Source organism: Lampris incognitus, chromosome 14 (assembly GCF_029633865.1).
Source record: "Lampris incognitus isolate fLamInc1 chromosome 14, fLamInc1.hap2, whole genome shotgun sequence".
In the NCBI taxonomy this organism is placed as follows: domain Eukaryota; kingdom Metazoa; phylum Chordata; class Actinopteri; order Lampriformes; family Lampridae; genus Lampris; species Lampris incognitus.
In genome coordinates, this window is record NC_079224.1 from 3,649,305 (window position 1) to 3,667,989 (window position 18,685).

General features: G+C 44.3%; 1 protein-coding gene across 1 annotated transcript; it reads right to left on the reverse strand.

Moving 5' to 3' along the window:
- Nucleotides 1-1,713: 1,713 nt before the first annotated feature.
- LOC130123870 (keratin-associated protein 4-6-like) lies at nt 1,714-15,037 on the reverse strand. Its single transcript, XM_056293183.1, has 2 exons — nt 14,927-15,037; nt 1,714-2,166 (listed from the first exon to the last, which is right to left on the reverse strand). Exons 1-2 carry the CDS (start codon nt 15,035-15,037, stop codon nt 1,714-1,716), a joined length of 564 nt encoding a protein of 187 aa, XP_056149158.1.
- Between the last annotated feature and the right edge of the window lie 3,648 nt (nt 15,038-18,685).

The window sequence follows — 18,685 nt, forward strand, 5'->3', positions numbered from 1 at the left end:
CTTCACTGGGTTACACTGACATTTCTGATGTCTTTAATGGAGACACATGTCTATAATGTACATTGCTTCTTCCATCTTCTTGATAAATGAAAGCATCCACCCACAGATACATGGAGCACTGTAACACACACACACACACACACACACACACACACACACACACACACACACACACACACGCTGGGAGTTGTGCGGGAAGTTGTCCTGAGAGCAGCCCATGGTGATAAATGGCTGTTGCAGAACCTGACTGGGTGTTACTGTCGGCTCGGATCCATCTCAAACATGTGCTTCACCAAGTCTGCAAAACTCTCCATCTCAGTGTCTGTTGTCGCTGAAATGCCTTCCTCTTGATGCTGATGTTGAATGAGCTGGAAGTTCGTTAGGCAACAAGAGTCAAGAATATTTCAAATCACTCTTCTGGGTAAAAAATGGCAGCGGTTATTCACAATGAGAAGTACATGAGGTTCTTCACTTCTTGTATGCTACCCTATCCTTGTAAAAGGTCCTTGTAAAAGGTCAAAAGAGATCACTTACATCCTTAAGCTCATCAAGGCAGTTCAGGCCCAACTTTCTGACCACAGAGAGTTTTGGGCCTGAACCCAACTTTCTGAGGACTCGTCTCCTTTTCATTCCCGTCTGGTGTCCACAGAGAGAAGGCTCTACATGCTCAATCTTTCCTAACCACGGTAAAGTAGGCAGACCAACAGACAGCATGACTGACACACAGGCAGACCAGACCGCATGCTGGGTCTGAGTCCAGCTCCATCAGAGTAGAAAGCTGAGCAATGGTACCTTGGGTCTCAACGCTATCTGGGAGGAGGAGGCCTTTCTCATAAAAACCATGAGGATCTCATTCCAGAGATTAGGAGCCTGTCAGATGGCCACCCCCATGTATCTCATCTACACACAACGCACAACGCATCACATTTGGAACACATTAGCACGCTATAACAGTTGCAGAGGCAACACATACAAGCACAAAACTGCTTTCCCACAAAGTCTTGTAACTAATAGATATGCTGAAAAAATAATACTGTTCTTCAATGCATCTTTACTCACAGCAGTTCATACCTCACATTGTCGGTACTTCTACCTATACCGTTGGGAGGGAGGACCTAGCAAGCCTGCTTTTCACATCTGCATCCCCACCATGCACACAGCATCGACGTTGCGTCAACATGTGTCATTTGGCAGCTATCTGTGTATCATTCTCATCATTAGCAGGACTGAGATAAATAGGCTATAACCAGAAAAGAAAGAAAACAATGTCCCTCTTTCAGCTCAAGTCCGATTTCTGCTGACAGGTTTTTTTTTTTGGTTTTTTTTTTTAGTGTATTCAAATACAAAATACTGCTCTCAGAAGTAACCTACTACTCATTACATTCTGAAATACAAATACAAATACTCAAACTTAAATTCAATACATATTTTATACACTTTTTAAAAAATAAAAATACTGCTAATCTCTGCATAAAATTAGCTTGATGAAAACAGTGTACCGAGGGAGAGTCCATGCCCTTGGCCAGGCTGCAGCTGGGCAGGCTACAGGGGCCAGGCTGCAGCAGGGCAGTCTTCAGCTGGGGCAGGCTGCAGGGGCTAGGTTGCAGCAGGGCAGGCTGCAGGGGCCAGGCTGCAGCAGGGCAGGCTGCAGCAGGGCAGGCTACAGCAGGGCAGGCTGCAGGGGCCAGGCTGCAGCAGGGCAGGCTGCAGGGGCTAGGTTGCAGCAGGGCAGGCTGCAGGGGCCAGGCTGCAGCAGGGCAGGCTGCAGCAGGGCAGGCTGCAGAGGCTAGGTTGCAGCAGGGCAGGCTGCAGGGGCCAGGCTGCAGCAGGGCAGGCTGCAGCAGGGCAGGCTACAGCAGGGCAGGCTGCAGCAGGGCAGGCTGCAGCAGGGCAGGCTGCAGGGGCTAGGTTGCAGCAGGGCAGGCTGCAGCAGGGCAGGCTGCAGCAGGGCAGGCTGCAGCAGGGCAGGCTGCAGGGGCTAGGCTGCAGCTGGGCAGGCTGCAGCTGGGCAGGCTGCAGCTGGGGCAGTCTGCAGCTGGGGCAGTCTACAGCTGGGGCAGTCTGCAGCTGGGGCAGTCTACAGCTGGCCAGGCTGCAGCTGGCCAGGCTGCAGCTGTGGCAGGCCGCAGTGTCTCGTTTGGTAGAATGACTGGGTGGACACACTCGCTGGTGCAGGGATGGGCAGTTTGTGACTTGATTAACCGAATGTCTCAAAACCACCACCTCCTCTCTTTTCTCATCTACGTTCCTTTTCTTACAGCCATGGGGCAGGTATAGATTATGCCGTATGTCTCAAAACAGCTAGAGTCCACAAAAAAACACCTGTTCATCTGGGAATCAACACATACCCCTCTCTCTCTGCATCCCTCTCTTCACCAGGCTGTATGATATTGTGCACTGGCTAATGATGAAAGCTAGTGATGCTTGGCAGTATGTATTTATACAATATGCATACACGAGTGTGCACGCAGGAACATTTTCCTACGCAACTCAAGTGTCTGTGACTTTCAGGGCAGTATACAGAAGCTTGTTTAACTACTATTTTGGGCCAAATTGCCGTTAGAAAAAAAAAACGGAGTTGTCACCGCGTCACTTGCCAGGGCGTGCTTCATATGATGACAGCAGCATAGAAGGGTGCGTGACGGGTCATTAAATCAAACTGCAGTAATTGAAAGGCAGGTGGTTCAAACTGCATGTTGGACCATGCTGCCACACTGACAGAAGTGATGTCATGCTATCAATCACTTCTGCACACAGAGAAGTCGACAGTGGCTTTCTGCAACTAGTGCATTTCACAGACCTTTGTCTTCATGCTTCATGAACACGGGAAGACAATCCCAGCCAGGTTTCTCTTAACTGGACCAGTTCAGGACCTTGATGTACTCGTGGTTTGTGCTGTAAGCCGTGTACTAATCCAGTGTTCGTATGTGTGTGTGTGTGTGTGTGTGTGTGTGTGTGTGTGTGTGTGTGTGTGTCATCCTCGACTAGGGATGCCGATGCGTTCCAGCTAATGCCAACCGTCGACCATGAAGGAGAAGTAAAGGGGGTAAGGACGGATCTTACTCAGATTCAACTGACTTTTGTCTGTTATGTGGCAGTATTGTTCTTTCTTACTGCCTGCATCAAAACGTGCATCCTCTCACTGCAACCCTCCCAGCACGGATGTGGGAGCCTATTTGTTGGGAAGTGTTTAACTGTCATGACATTCCCCCCCCGCAAGACATGGAAATGAGTGAAGTGGCCCGGGTGTCCGGGTAGCGTGGTGGTCTATTCTGTTGCCTTCCAAGGCCGGGACGGTGTGGGTTCTATTTCTGCTCGGGTACAGTATCGACTTGGGGTCCTTCAACTACATATGACGTCATGGATTATGTTGCTAGCTAGCGTTGTTTAGCACTAGCTTTATAGTTATTTAGCTGTGTGTGGGTTTTGCAGTCCATGTTGACAGAGTTGGTCAGTAAAGGTGCGAGGGCCAAAGGCCCGAGCTGCGTCTAACATCAATCTACTGTTTCCCGCTGTTCCTAAACTGAACAAGCCTCTACCCAAGCCCCGACCCAATCATAATGTGTGAAGTACTGATGTCATCTGTAGTCGCAGGACCCCGAGCACATCTGGTAGGGCAAGTAGATCAAGTACTGACACCAGCTTGAATCCCTGTGTTACCTCCGGCTTGGTGCGGCGTCCCTACAGACACAATTTGCCGTGTCTGCAGTTGGGAAGCCGGATGTGGGTATGTGTCCTGGTTGCTGCACTAGCACCTCCTCTGGTCAGTTGGGGCGTCTGTACAGGGGGGAGGGGGGACTGGGGGGAATCCTGTGATCCTCCCACGTGCTACGTCCCCCTGGTGAAACTCCTCACTGTCAGGTGAAAAGAAGCGGCTGGTGACTCCATATTGGGGGCATGAATATCACAAACACTCTTGGGAGCCCTCTGGGGGCCTTTGGGGGCCCTAAGCAGGTGCTTAGTTCGCTTAGGCGTCGGGCCTGCCCTGTATTGGGGGCATGAATATCACAAATGTGAGGGGGGAGGGGGTTACAGAGGTGGAAAGACAGCTAAGTCATTGCTTTTAAATGATGTTGGAGAGATGTGTTATTCGCCGGGAGCTGGGGGACATACCACAGCTGACTGGTGTTTGGAAAAACCAAAAGAGCATGGGAGTCACTTGGATGGATGTTGGTTGCAGTGATGTCAGATATCGGGCTGTAGTCAACCGAAGACAATCTTAGTCGACTAAACTCGTTCCTACTCTTCAACCAGACTAGTGATGGGAAAATAAACCTGCATGTTAATATCTGCAGATTAACTAAACCGGCCACAGTGCACTCCACCTGGCAGCCTTCTTAGCCTGAAGGAACAATAAATACATGTACATGCAGCATGTTAAACGTATTTTCAACTCATTATTTTATACTGAAATATAAATATAAACTATTCCATGTAGAGGAGTGGTGCAGGATATGTACGAGGGAGGTTTGCCAGAGGTGAGGTGTGCGATTGCAAAGAGTTTGGAAATAGTTTGGAAAGAGGTTGGAAAGAGTTTGGAAAGAGGTTGGAAAGAGTTTGGAAAGAGGTTGGAAAGAGTTTGGAAAGAGGTTGGAAAGAGGTTGGAAAGAGTTTGGAAAGAGGTTGGAAAGAGGTTGGAAAGAGTTTGGAAAGAGTTTGGAAAGAGGTTGAAAAGAGTTTGGAAAGAGGTTGGAAAGAGGTTGGAAAGAGTTTGGAAAGAGGTTGGAAAGAGGTTGGAAAGAGGTTGGAAAGAGGTTGGAAAGAGTTTGGAAAGAGGTTGGAAAGAGTTTGGAAAGAGGTTGGAAAGAGGTTGGAAAGAGGTTGGAAAGAGGTTGGAAAGAGGTTGGAAAGAGGTTGGAAAGAGTTGTGACTGCTTTCCTCTCATCTCGGCTGACGTTGAACAGTGGGGCCTTCGTATTGCTGAGGCAGGCTGAAACTTTAGTCCGTAGTTACTCTGCTTCGGGGAACGAATAGTACATCTGTCACCATCTTACCATGTTGTGATTAAGACTACTCCTCTGTGACACATGGCCGTTGTAACTCCAGTTAATTCACTTGAAACCAATCGCTGCTTTCGTAGTTATGCAACTGTGCTGTTAAGCGTTGGGGTTCGCTGCAGTCAGTTGAGACTGAAGATGTCATTTAGAGGAGTGATGAAACGTTTCTACCCACTGAACTGAATCAACTTTCTGGGATTTCCTTACTTACAGTTATTGAGCATCATCATCATCATCATCAGCATCATCAGTTCTGTAACCTATGGAGGTCATAGGAGCACAGCTGATGCCTCAACAAGTCTCTTCGAACCGTTCTCTATCCATCGCAGCTCTCCCCGCCTCCACTACGCTCCTCTGTAGGCGTTCTCCATGTTGTTTACCAGGTTTCCTCGGTCTCCCTCTCTTCCTAGTCCCTTCTTCCAGGCCTTGCCAGGCGTCCTTTGCAAGTGTCCTTTCCGTTTGGCAAATGTGCCCAAACCAATTTAATTTCCCTTTTTTTTTTTTAACATGGTCAGTAAACTATCATGGTGACAGTAGCTTATTTTTTAACAATATATTTATTGTTTTTTTAACAATATATTTATTGGTTTTCAGTTTGCAAATCACATCAAATTGTACATCAACAGTACAGAACACAGCAAACATGTTTCACCCTGTTCTCCCTCCCATAACCTAATCCCTAACCACTTAAGAACAAAAAAGTAATTTATATAAAATAAATAAAAGTAACGAGAAGAAAAAAAAACATTAAAAGAAAAAAGATTTAAAGGGTGTTTTTCTGGTCGGTGTGCAGGATGCTATAAAGCTGCCCCCTCCCCCAGAGCTTGTTCTTGCTGAAGCGGGTTGCCAACATTAACACGATGCCTTAAGAAGTACACAGAGGGTCTCCAGATATCATCAAAACATCCTGTTTACGTCTAACAATACACTTTATAACATCCTGTTTACGTCTAACAATACACCTTATAACATCCTGTTTATGTCTAACAATACACCTTATAACATCCTGTTTACGTCTAGCAATACACCTTATCTTTTCCATTGACATGTTGATGCCATTTCTTTGAACCACATTCCAAGCCTTGGTCCATCAACATTTTTCCAACTAAGAGCCGTTATAGCTTTAGCTTGTAGTATACACCTGTCTATGAAGCTGGCCTCTCTGCTTTGTACATGTGGGTTGGTAGGATATATACCAAGGATAAAAAGCTTGGGATCCAATGGTCGTTTCTTTGATAAAATTTGGTAAGTCATATTAATAACATATTGCCAAAAGGTTTTCACTTTCACACATTCCCATTTACAATGATATACTAGTGTTCCTCTCGTCTCCTTACACTTGATACCAGTATCAGGAACGTCATCATTAAACTTATGTATTTTAACTGGAGTTACGTATGTCCACCTCAGCCGTTTATACTGGATAAGTTTCAACCTGCTGCTGATTGTTTGCCTCTGTGCCTCCTTACATGCCTCACTCCAGCCTTCTACAGATATGTCCTCCCCTATATCTTCCTCCCCGTCATCTCAGTTTTGATTCAGGTGAATCATCAGATCTGGACACAAACAAGTCATACAGAGTTGAAATTAAACCTTTATCATAGCAATGTCTTGTGACTGCTCCCTCTAGTGGAGAAATGCCAGATTTATCTCATGAATGGTTTTGAGATGAGGATATAAAGCTCCTAAGTTGAAGATGTTTGAAAAAACTATTCTTTGGAATGTCATATTTGGTGGATATTTCTGCAAAGGACATAAATACTTCCTCTTCACTGTACATGTCTTGCACTTTCCTTAAGCCCTTTTCAGCCCACATTCGAAATCCTGTATCACTTTTCCCTTGTTTAAAATTGGCATTACCCCAAATAGGACTGAAGCGTGACCAGGAAGAGTTTATATTCAAATATTTGCAAGTGTCAGACCAAACATCACTCATATTCAATATAACAGGGTTCTCTGTATTTTCCCTCAGGTATTTACGATCTGCTGAGTACAAATATAAGTGCAATGGTAATCTTGGTGTAACAGATGAGGATTCCAAATCCAACCAAGCAGGGAGGATTCCGGGTGAAAAATAAAACATAATGGACCGCAATGGAGCTGCCCAGTAATACCATTGGATGTTTGGGCATTTAAGGCCTCCTCTGTCATATGGTAGATAGAGTAAAGATAGACGTAATCTGGGATGCTTATTTGCCAAATAAAGTTGGTAAACAATTTATTGATTCTAGTAAAAAAAAAGTTGAGGGGGTTGGCAGGGGGGTATTCTGGAACAAATAAAGACATTTAGGGAGTATGGTCATTTTTAGAATATTTATCCTGCCAATCATTGAAATAGGTAAAGATGTCCAACGTTCTATTGATGAGATACTAGCTTCCAGAATTGGGTCATAATTTATCTGAGCAATCTTATTCACCTCAGGGACAATTTCTATTCCCAAATATGTGAAATTATCCGTTGAATTTCAAGTAGAAGCATAAACATGGCTATTTTTCCTCTCTGATTCATTAAGTAGCATTATAGATGATTTTGAATGATTAACTTTATATCCAGATATTTTTCCAAACGTTTCAATAAGACCTAGGAGTGTGGGGATAGAGCTATGTAGAATTTTTAGGAGCAAAATTACATCATAGGCAAAGAGCGCTATTTTATATTCTAAATGACCTTCTCGAATTCCATATGTGTCACTGTCCATTCTCACCGCTATAGCAAATGGCTCTATCGCAAGGATAAAAAGCAATGGTGATAAAGGACTCCCTTGCAGGCAACTTCTAGAGATGTTAAAAGGTTTAGAAATCATACTGGTATTAGTCAGGACTTCTTCAGTAAGCCCAGTACAGAGCAATCCAACCCATTTACAAAATGCATCTCCAAAGCCAAAGCGGGAGAGCACCTCGAACAAATAAGGCCATTCAACACGGTCAAAGGCCTTCTCGGCATCAAGTGAGAGTAAGGCCGTGTCTGTCGCCTCTCTCTGGCTGTGTAAAATATTGAGCACTTGTCTGATATTATGAAAGCCCTGCCTATCTTGGATAAATCTGTTTTGGTCTTGCACCACCACCTGAGAAAGCAAGCCCTCCAATCTTCTTGCAAGAACTTAACAGAGTATTTTTGTATCTGAATTTAAAAGGCTAATTTCATATTTTCACATTTTCTATTTGGTTTGCTTGGTGTTGGAAGTAGTGTGTTTAGGGCACCCCGCATGGATGTGATAATAAGACCGTTCTCAAAGGACTCCTGAAACATCTCCAAAAGGGGTGAAAGTAATTTGGATTTTTTTTTTTTTATCATGGGATGCCATCTGGACCCACTGTTTTTCCAACCTGCATACAGCCAATCGCTTCTGCAATTTCCAATGTTATACAAACCCCAATTCCAATGAAGTTGGGACGTTGTGTAAAACGTGAATAAAAACAGAATACAATGGTTTGCAAATCCTTTTCGACCTATATTCAATTGAATACACTACAAAGACAAGATATTTAATGTTCAAACTGAAAAACTTTGTTTTTTGCAAATATTCACTCATTTTGAATTTGATGCCTGCAACACGTTCCAAAGAAGCTGGTGCAGGGGCAACAAAAGACTGGGAAAGTTGAGGAATGCTCAAAAAACACCTGTTTGGAACATTCCACAGGTGAACAGGTTAACTGGGAACAGGTGAGTGTCATGATTGGGTATAAAAGGGGCATCCCCGAATGGCTCAGTCATTCACAAGCAAGGATGGAGCGAGGGTCACCACTTTGTGAACAACTGCGTGAGCAAATAGTCCAACAGTTTAAGATCAACGTTTCTCAACGTACAACTGCAAGGAATTTAGAGATTTCATCATCTCAGGTCCATAATATCATCACAAGATTCAGAGAATCCGGAGAAATCTCTGCACGTAAGCGGCAAGGCCCAAAACCAACACTGAATGCCCGTGACCTTCGACCCCTCAGGCGGCACTGCATTAAAAACCGACATTATTCTGTAAAGGATATGACCACGTAGGCTCAGGAGCACTTGGGAAAACCATCATCAGTTAACACAGTTCGTCGCTACATCTACAAGTGCAAGTTAAAACTCTACCATGCAAAGCCAAAGCCATATATCAACACCACCCAGAAACACCACCGGCTTCTCTGGCCCGAGCTCATCTGAGATGGACTGACGCAAAGTGGAAAAATGTGCTGTGGTCTGACGAGTCCACATTTCACATTGTTTTTGGAAATCATGGACGTCGTGTCCACCGGGCTAAAGAGGAAAAGGACCATCCAGATTGTTATCAGCGCAAAGTTCAAAAGCCAGCATCTGTGATGGTATGGGGGGGTGTTAGTGCCCATGGCATCATGGGTAACTTGCACATCTGTGAAGGCACCATTAATGCTGGAAGGTACATACAGGTTTTGGAGCAACATATGCTGGCATCCAAGCGACGTCTTTTTCAGGGACGTCCCTGCTTATTTCAGCAAGACAATGCCAAGCCACATTCTGCACGTGTTACAACAGCGGGGCTTCGTGGTAAAAGAGTGCGGGTACTGGACTGGCCTGCCTGCAGTCCAGACCTGTCTCCCATTGAACATGTGTGGCGCATTATGAAGCGCAAAATACGACAAGTGAGACCCCGGACTGTTGAGCAACTGAAGTCGTACATCAAGCAAGGATGGGAAAGAATTCCACCTACAAAGCTTCAACAAGTAGTGTCCTCAGTTCCCAAACGCTTATTGAGTGTTGTTAAAAGGAAAGGTGGTGTAACACAGTGGTGAACATGCCCCTGTCCCAGCTTCTTTGGAACGTGTTGCAGGCATCAAATTCAACATGAGTGAATATTTGCAAAAAAACAATAAAGTTTATCAGTTTGAACATTAAATATCTTGTCTTTGTAGTGCATTCAACTGAATATAGGTCGAAAAGGATTTGCAAATCATTTTATTCTGTTTTTATTTATGTTTTACACAACGTCCCAACTTTATTGGAATTGGGGTTTGTACTTCTCTCTAATATTTTCCTTTCCTCTTCAGAAATTCTGGGAATATTAAGGTTGTTTAGGAATTCTGTCTGCATGTCCGGGCTAGAAGATTACTCAGAGCTATACAATTTCCCATAGAAGACTGAAGGCTTCATTAATCTCTGTATGGTCTACTATAGTTCTACCATTTGGAGCTTCTATACAGTTAATAGACCTTTCTGTTTGCTGCTGTTTAATGCGCCATGCTAGGAGTTTTCCGGGCTTTCCCCCCTGGTCATAGTAGGACTGTTTGAGTCTCAGTAAATCGTTAGCTGCTTTATTAGCTGATAATTCGTTATACTGAGATCTAAGTAGGAATAATTGTGTATGTTTGTCTGTAGCGATATGTATGTTATGGTAGATATCCATTCTATTTTTAAAATTTTCTCATCTAATGTCTTTATTTCCAGTTGTGCACTATTTTTCTTTGAACGAGTACAATAAATTATTTTACCCCTAATAAAGGCCTTGAATGCCTCCCATCTTGTGCTAGCAGATGTCTGGGATGTGTTACATTCAAAATATAAATCAATTTGTTTATCTAAAAAAATCTATGAATGTGGGGTTCATAAGCCATCCTGGTTGAAAGCGCCATTTTGGGGGATCACTCACTCGTTTAGTATCTTTATAAATCATACAATAGCTTCCTTAACTCTGTTCAGCGCTTCAATGTTGGTGACGTGCGCTGTGTATGGGATTTGCATCATTCTTCTATATGCTCTAAGGTCAAAGGCTTGTATTTTTTTCTCCATAGTTTTTTTAGGGTCCAGGGTGCTGCACCATATAGAAGAGTTGCTATTATGATGGTGCGGAGCAGTTGCATTTTTTACTTAATTCCAAGGTTTTTATCTTTCCAGATCGTGTTGCGCTTGCTCATTGTACTTGTTATTATGGCGATTCTGCTCCTAATTTATTTTTCCGATCTTCCGTCTTCATTAATCACAGATCCAAGATATTTGAAAGACGTGACTTCCTCAAGTTTTTTGCTGCCAGCAACTATTTCCGTGTTCTGCTCTTCAATCTCTTCAGTCCCCCTCCTCGGGTGATCTTTTGTTATCATATTTTTGCTTTTTTGAGTACTGATCAACATACCCATGTCCTTAGCCACCTTATCCCCTCATCTGATTATTTCAGCTAGTTCTTCCCTGTTGCTGGCGATTAGATATATATCATCTGCAAAGTGAAGGTTGGTGATTTTTCTTCCGCTGATTGTGAGAGTTGGTTCAAACCCCTCCATAGCGTTGATGACGATCTCTGCAAGGAATACATTGAAAAGGCACGGTGACAGTAAACAACCTTGTCTCACTCCTACTGTTGTAGTGAACCAGAACCAGTCGCTGAGTGTGCTGTCCACTAGCACTGCGCTTTTCAAATCTTTATAAAGAGCTTCAATAACTTGTACAAGGTGTTCGTTGATGTTGTTTTCTCATGATTTTCCATAGAGCCTGTTGCCGCACTCTGTTGAAGGCTTTCTTATAATCAATAGAGCTGTAATGGACTTCTCGTTGATGTTCTATAAATTTCTCAAAAATAACCCTAAAATTGAAGAGTTTTTCGTTTGTGCTTCTTCCAGTCTTGACACCAGCTTGTTCTTCAGCAAGAATCTGCTTAACTTGTGTGATTCTTCTGATAATGATCATTACCTTGCTCGCATGGCTGATTAGACTAATGGTTCTGTAGTTGCTGCATAATTTCAAGTTTCCTTTCTTTAGACGTGGAATCAGTACCGAATTAGTCTAATGCATAAGCCATTTCTTCAGGCTATAAATATTGTTGCAGATGCTAAGTAAGATGTCTATAACTTCGTCGCTGCCATTTTTTATTATTCAGGTTGTATATTTTCTGCTCCTGGTGCTATGTCGTTTTTCAGATGTTTGATGACTTCTTCAACTTCGCATTTTAAGGTGTGATCTTCGTTTTCTGCGCTTTTGTTCTCATCAACTATCAGTTGGTTGTATACTTCCTGATTTTCACTTAGGGTCACAATTGTGAAGATCACTACAGTATTCCGCCCTCTTCTTTGCAATCACTTTTTTGTCTGAGATCAGTTCTCCATTTGCGTCGTTGATAGCATATGTCTTAACTTTTTGTTATGTAGTTAATTTCTTCGCTGTTTGGGAAGCCATTTTAGTGTTATTGTGCCTCAGGTTGTTATCAATACTTCGACATTCTTGTTCAATCCATTCCCCCTTATCTTTCTTCATCACTGTTTTCATTTCTTTGTTACATTTTCTGTATTCCTGCTTGCATTCTTCAGAGCTGCACTTCAGAGCCCTGGCTTCGCGTCTTCTGTCGCATAGCTTCAATGTTCTGTCTTGGATCCCTTGATGTTTCTTGGACTTCTTTTTACCTAGTATTTCTAGAGCAGCTTTGTTCATTTCTTCCGAGAACGTTTTGGTCACTTCTTCAACACTGTCTAAGTTCCAGAGAGCAGCAAACGTCCTCCAATTCTGGCTTGGAATTCGTCTCTAACATTTGCATCTTTTAGTTTTTCAAGGTCATATTTGATTCTACCATTCTTTTCTCTTTTCTGCTTTTTCAGCTTTATGTTGACGGTTATCATCACCAAATCGCGGTCGCCTCCTATATAAGCTCCAGCAAAAGATCTCGTTTTATTTCTTACAATGCTTGATTGAAACCTTTTCAACATTGGTATGTAGTCTATTTGGCTGTGGTTTTTTCCGTCCGGTAAGTGCCCTGTAGTTTTCTGCGAGTTCTTATGAGGGTGGAGCGTGTTTGCCAGAACCAGTTGTTGCTCGCACCCAAGCTCTAGTAGTCTGAGACCTCTCTCGTTAGTCTCGTTAGTTGGCATTCCAATCACCCTGCACAATCAAAATATCTTTGTTTTTTTTCTTGATGTAATTTTCAATTTCTTCGTATAATTCTTCAATCGCCTCGTTGGTGTGATCTGTCATAGGTTCATAAACCTGGATAATAGTGATGTTGCAAGGTTGAGCTTTTACTCGCAGAGTGATGATCCTGTCTGATATTGGTGAACATTGTAGTACTGAATTGACTGTGTCCATGTGCACCATAAATCCAACACCTGACATAATTGAGACTGTTACCACTGTGTCAGACCTTATGACCTTTGTCAGTGACATTCCCTTCCATGTCTTTCCATCTCATCTCTGCGATGCCTAATACATTCCAACTGTAGCTTTCCATTTCGTGGCAGAGTTCTTGTAATTTTCCAGGTGTGTTCAGTGTTCTTACATTCCAGGTCCCTGTGATGAACTCAGATTTCTGTAGTTTTAGATTTGTTGTTTGCCTTTTTTACTTCCTCAGTAACATATTTTTCGACATCACCCCAAGGAAGGTTGGTGAAGGACGTGGCCGTTGCTAACCTGGGCCTCGACCGATCCAGTATGGCGATTGAGTTTGGTTGAGTCATCATTGTGTTTCAGTAGGGGGAGTACCTGGTGGTCCCCATCTCCTCTCCAGGTATGGATGGCGGTTTCACAGAGGAACTCATCCGCCCTTTGACAGGTTTTGTTTTTAGTCCTGCTGGGTGTCCACACACCCTCCTCACGACAACCCAAGGGTTGAAGTGGGGGTGCCAGTTGCAGTTTAACATCATACCCACACCATATTAAAGGACATAAAAATGAAGAGTCTACAGTCGTTTAAGAATTGTCCTTGGGCACCAACAGAATGATTTCATTTATAGGCCGCAGGTAAAGTCTTTGCTCACCCTTTCGGACAACCCTGACCTCTATCTTCCTGACTGTGCCATCATCACTGGGAAAGGTCTGAAAGGTCTTGGTGACAAGTCCGACTGGCCAGCCATTCCTTTTCTCTTGGCTATCTTTCAGCAGGACTACGTCTCCTACTTTTAGATTAGGCTTCCCGGTCCTCCATTTACAATGATCTTGGAGCCCACTGATGTATTTTTCCTGCCATCACCCCCAGAAGACATTGGCCAGGTACTGCACGCGTAGCCACTGTGCTCTGAATAGGTCACTGCTTTGAAACTGACCTGGTGGTACCGGTGGTGTGCCAAGCTTTTGGGTGAGCAGCATGACAGGGGTGAGAATTTCAGAATGTTCTGGATCTGTGGAAACTGTTGTGAGAGGCCGTGTTTTTACCACTGCAGTGACCTCAGCCATGAATGTCACTAGCATCTCATGTGTGAGCTTTGCAGTGCCATGTTGTAGTAGCATTGTGTCCAGGATTCATCGTGTGACTCCTATCATCTGCTCTCAAGATCCGGCCAAGTTTGAAGCGTGCGGGGGATTAAACTGCTACTGACATCCACTGTCTTCCAGGTATGCATCAATTTTCTTGCTATGACAGCCTTGTCAATTTGTAGTTCTTTGCAGGCACGAAATTGATCCCAAAATCAGACCTGAACAGTTTAGCAAGCACCTCTGATGGTGAAGAAATGATGCAGTGAGTTGATGAAAGATGATGTGTCCATCGATTTTATGACTTCAATATGTATGCGTGCTCATACATGTGAAGATGACTGCCCATCTCTTGACCTCTGCTTGACCCCCCCCCATGTCTTCCTGACTGTGACGGGCCATGGACCAAAAACATCCAGGTCCACGCATGTGAAAGGAGGGTCTGTGCATAACCTGTCCTCAGGTAAGTCTGCCATAATTTTTTGTTGTTGTTTGCCTCTCAGTCTGTGGCATGTGGTGCAGCTGAAGATTGTACTGCTTACAGCTCTCTTTCCTCCAACAATCCAAAAACCTGCAGCTCTGATGACCACTTAAGTGAGGTGTCTACCCTGGTGGCATACCTTTTCATGAAAGTGCCTGATTATTAGCTGGGCTATGTGGTGTCTCCCGGGAATGAGCATAGGATGCATTTCATCTGATGTTAACTGTGGTCTTGTCAGCCAACCACTACGAACTACTAAGAACTAAGAACTCCACTTGCATCAATAAGTGGGCTTGATTTGTGATGATTGATTTGTGATGCGCTCACATCATTCCAGACGCCGTCTGTGTAGACCTCTCTCTGCACAGTGCGAATGATAGTGGCTTTGGCCTGGTGAAGCTGTTCTTTGTCAAGGTGCTTACTACTCATGCCATCCATAACAGGCACTCTCTGGTTCACGTTTGAAGGACTTGGCGATGTGTTGCAGCCTAGCAAAGGCTCTCAACAGAAGACTCCAGCTTGAGAATCTTTCAAATCTAGCACTTCCAAGTTTACCTTTTGACAGGGTGCTGGCACGGGTCACAACCTCTGGACACAGTTCAGAATCAGTCTCGGGGTCAACAAGGTCAAAGGGTTCCTCCTGTATTTGACTTTGCTTTGAGTCAGTGCGGAAAGCAGGTCCACTCAGCCATGTAGAGAGAGACAGATGCTCAGCAGGTAATGCTCGAGTGGCGAGATCAGCTGGATTTAGATGAGTGGACACGTAATACCACTGATGGGCCTGTGTAGAACGCCTGATGCACTACACATGGTTATGAACATAGACATAAAAATGTCTCTTCTCATTAAAAATGTAGCCCAGCACCACTTTAGTGTCTGTGAAAAAGCTCACCTCATCTACTAAGATATCTAGCTCTTCCTGGGCTAATTCAGCCACCTCCACAGCCAGCACCGCTGCGCATATCTCCAGTCTTGGAATGGTGATGTCTTAGCTTTGGAGTGAGTCTTGCTTTGCCGAAGAGAAAGCTCACTTCACTTTAACCATCAGCAGCCATCAGCTTCAGATAAGCAACAGCACCCACAGCTTTTGTGGATTAATTACAGAAATGCATCTCTTTTGTCTGTGCAGCAGACAAGGGAATTGAAGTGTACGTTCTGGGGATGGCTGCTGTAGGTATTGCAGAGAGTCTCTCCATCTTTGCCTTTCATCATGTTTTCCTTTCGGCAGCTGAGCATCCCAATCACATAAATCAGAAGAGCTCTCTCACAGAATTGAATGGCTTTCAATGCTGACAGGCGCAGCAAAGCTGAGGAGGTCATATAGACTGTTAATGACCGACAGCATGCCCCGTTTGGTAAAGGGCTTTTCACTGATTGCTACCTGGAACACTAATAGGTCTGTGGACAGGTCCCTGCCCAATCCTTGACTATGCTGCATGGGCAGTGAACTCTGCTGGTGTCTGTTATGCCAGAGCCCGTCTTCATTGTGTATGGGAGGACTTCACCTTATACACCAAACATATAAAAAAAGAATACCTTGCCAGCGATACATTGCTTTGGTCATCTAACATCACATATATTTTCCTCTTTTCAGGAAATGCTCTAGGGTACACCTTGACCAGGCAAATGTTAGAACATGACTTTCCTTGAAGCCCCTTTCCATATACCTCTGTGCAGCTGGATGTGGTCACTGTGGAGTTCGGGCTGTCATTCTCCCCGCCATGGCCTCCTGGTGACGTGTCAGACTCTTTAAGTAACCATGGGGGTGGGCCAACATTCATAGCTGCGACGTGGCCATGGCTGTTGCACTCTGAACAGTGAATTACTACCTTCAGTCCTTGGCCCTGTGGTCTGTGGATAAGCACTTGTAGCAGATTGATTGTTCTTTGAGAAAATGTTTCCTCTCATCCGGTGTCTTCATTCTAAATCCCCTACATTTGGCAAGAGAATGTGGCTTCCTGTGAATTGGACACTGTTTGTCTGAACCAAGAGAGCATGCGTTAACATCGTTGTCAGGAGCACCAACCTCTGTTTTGTTCACTGTGACAGGAACCCTGAATTTTGTTTGCATTACTGGTGTCTCGTCTGCTTTGAGAGGCAGTGTGCTGTAGCCTTGTAATGCAAAGCTGGGGTCTGTTCTCATTTCACCATGGCTATTCACAAACTGGACAAAGTAAGAAAAAGGTGGATAAAGAGCATTATGGCCTTTCTTATATCTTGACCCTTGTTTGACCCACGACTCTTGGAGGTTGTGTGGAAGCTTTTCCACTATTGGATTTATTCCTCTTGAGGTGTCAAGAAAACTGAGGCCTGGCAGATAACCTTCGTTTTTCGCAGCTTCAAGCTCAAGAAGAAGATCTGCAAGCACTTGCAAAAGGTGACTGTCCTTATGAAAAACCCTGGGAAAACTCTCCAGACGTTTGAACAGAGATGCGTCAAATGCCTCTGATGAGCCATAATTCTTGTCTAGCCATTGCCATAAACGCTGAAGACCCACTTCTGGATTATTCACGTGAACAGCTCTAATCCTCAGGGCATATTGAAGAGACTCCCCGCCAAGCCACATGGTAAATAAATCAAACTCTTCACTGGCTTTGAGGTTTAGGCCTTCGATAGCATTGCGAAACATAGACCTCCAAGATACATAGGTCTCTGACCTATTGTCAAAAACCTTGAACCCTGCCATCAGGAGATCACGACGTGCAAGGTAGGTAGCAAGATCTGATGTTTCAGTCTGTCTGGGCAGTGATCTACTTTGAAATTGGGCATTGTCTGTTCTGACATGGTTAGGTGGATTAGGTGGGCAATGGTTAGGCTGCCACCTGGTAGAAGAGTCTGTACAACACCGATGTGCATACACAGCGACTGGGTGCAGCACACTCTGATCCAGGTTGTGAGTGTCACCGTGGTCAGACTGTCATTCCATGTCATCCTTTCTCTCTTCGTTTATATCATGGTCATTGTAGAAGTGGGTATTTACATATTCTTCGATGTGCCTGATCGAAGCAGGTGTTGCAACAGGGATTCCTGCACTGGCTAGCTCAGTAGGATCAGGTGGGTCTTCAGCAGCAGCCTCTAGGACCCCAGCTGCGGCGAGCGCTGCTTCAGCCTCGCCCTCCTGCTTCAGAGCATTTAGCGTTGCCTCAGTGCGTGCCTTCTCGCCCTCCAGGTCTATTTGGCGTTTGGCGTACTGAGCTCTGGCGCGGGCAGCTTCGGCGTTTGATCGTGCTTGTGCTGCAGCCTGGCTTGCAATTGAGCTGCTTGATCGGCGTGAAGCGGATGATTTGCACTCTGACCTGACATCCATCTGGGGGGGGGGGGGCGGCCTCCTGCCTGGGACATCATTGCTGGCGTTGGAGGTGATGTGTCTCAAGTCCTAGGTGATGCACTTGACATGTTGACAGATCTTTTTACCCTTCTGCCCTCAGCTATATGCCTCTACATAGCCTAGACAGCAAGCTAAACAAATGGCTCCATTAAGTACTCAGGAGACCATGTTGAGTTCTTCAGAGCTTTTACTGAGAAACCATGTTTTGTAAAACTGTAACAGACAGAGAAAAAATAAAGATATTTTACCAGACTATTCTGTGTAGACATACAGAAGCCACACATCAAATCATTACATTCTTTCTATAACCAATATAAGCCATTTTCTTAATAACAGGTAAGTCAAAGATGTAACGGTAAAATAATTCTGGTACGCACGCGGCTAACATCTAATGACATTCTAGGCTACGGCAAGTTAGCAATCGGTTAGCTCATGCTATCCGAACATGTACATGCAGTATAAAAGGATGAAACTTGATTCATTTATCTACATGAAGCTGGAATATATAATAAAACTTCATTATCTAGCAGTGAACTGAGAGATTATCCCGTGTCAAGGGCAGTAGATGAAGGAAAAGACACATGCACGTATCACTCACTATCCGTCCACTCTGAATGCTCGAACCAAAATGGCTACCAAAACACAACTTACTCGTAACGTAAGTTTTTCCACCACTAGGTGGGAGTATTGACCACATAACTTGGAACAGAATAGTAAAGCTACATGCAATAAACACATAACCTCAGCTTCCTGACATC

Bases quoted from the DNA above. Each gene is read 5' to 3' on its own strand.
- LOC130123870 (XM_056293183.1), bottom strand. From the start codon at position 15,037: ATGGATGGCATGAGTAGTAAGCACCTTGACAAAGAACAGCTTCACCAG. The intron at 2,167-14,926 runs GTGAGCGCATCA...TCCCTGCACCAG, and splicing joins CAGACGGCGTCTGGAATGAT to CGAGTGTGTCCACCCAGTCA.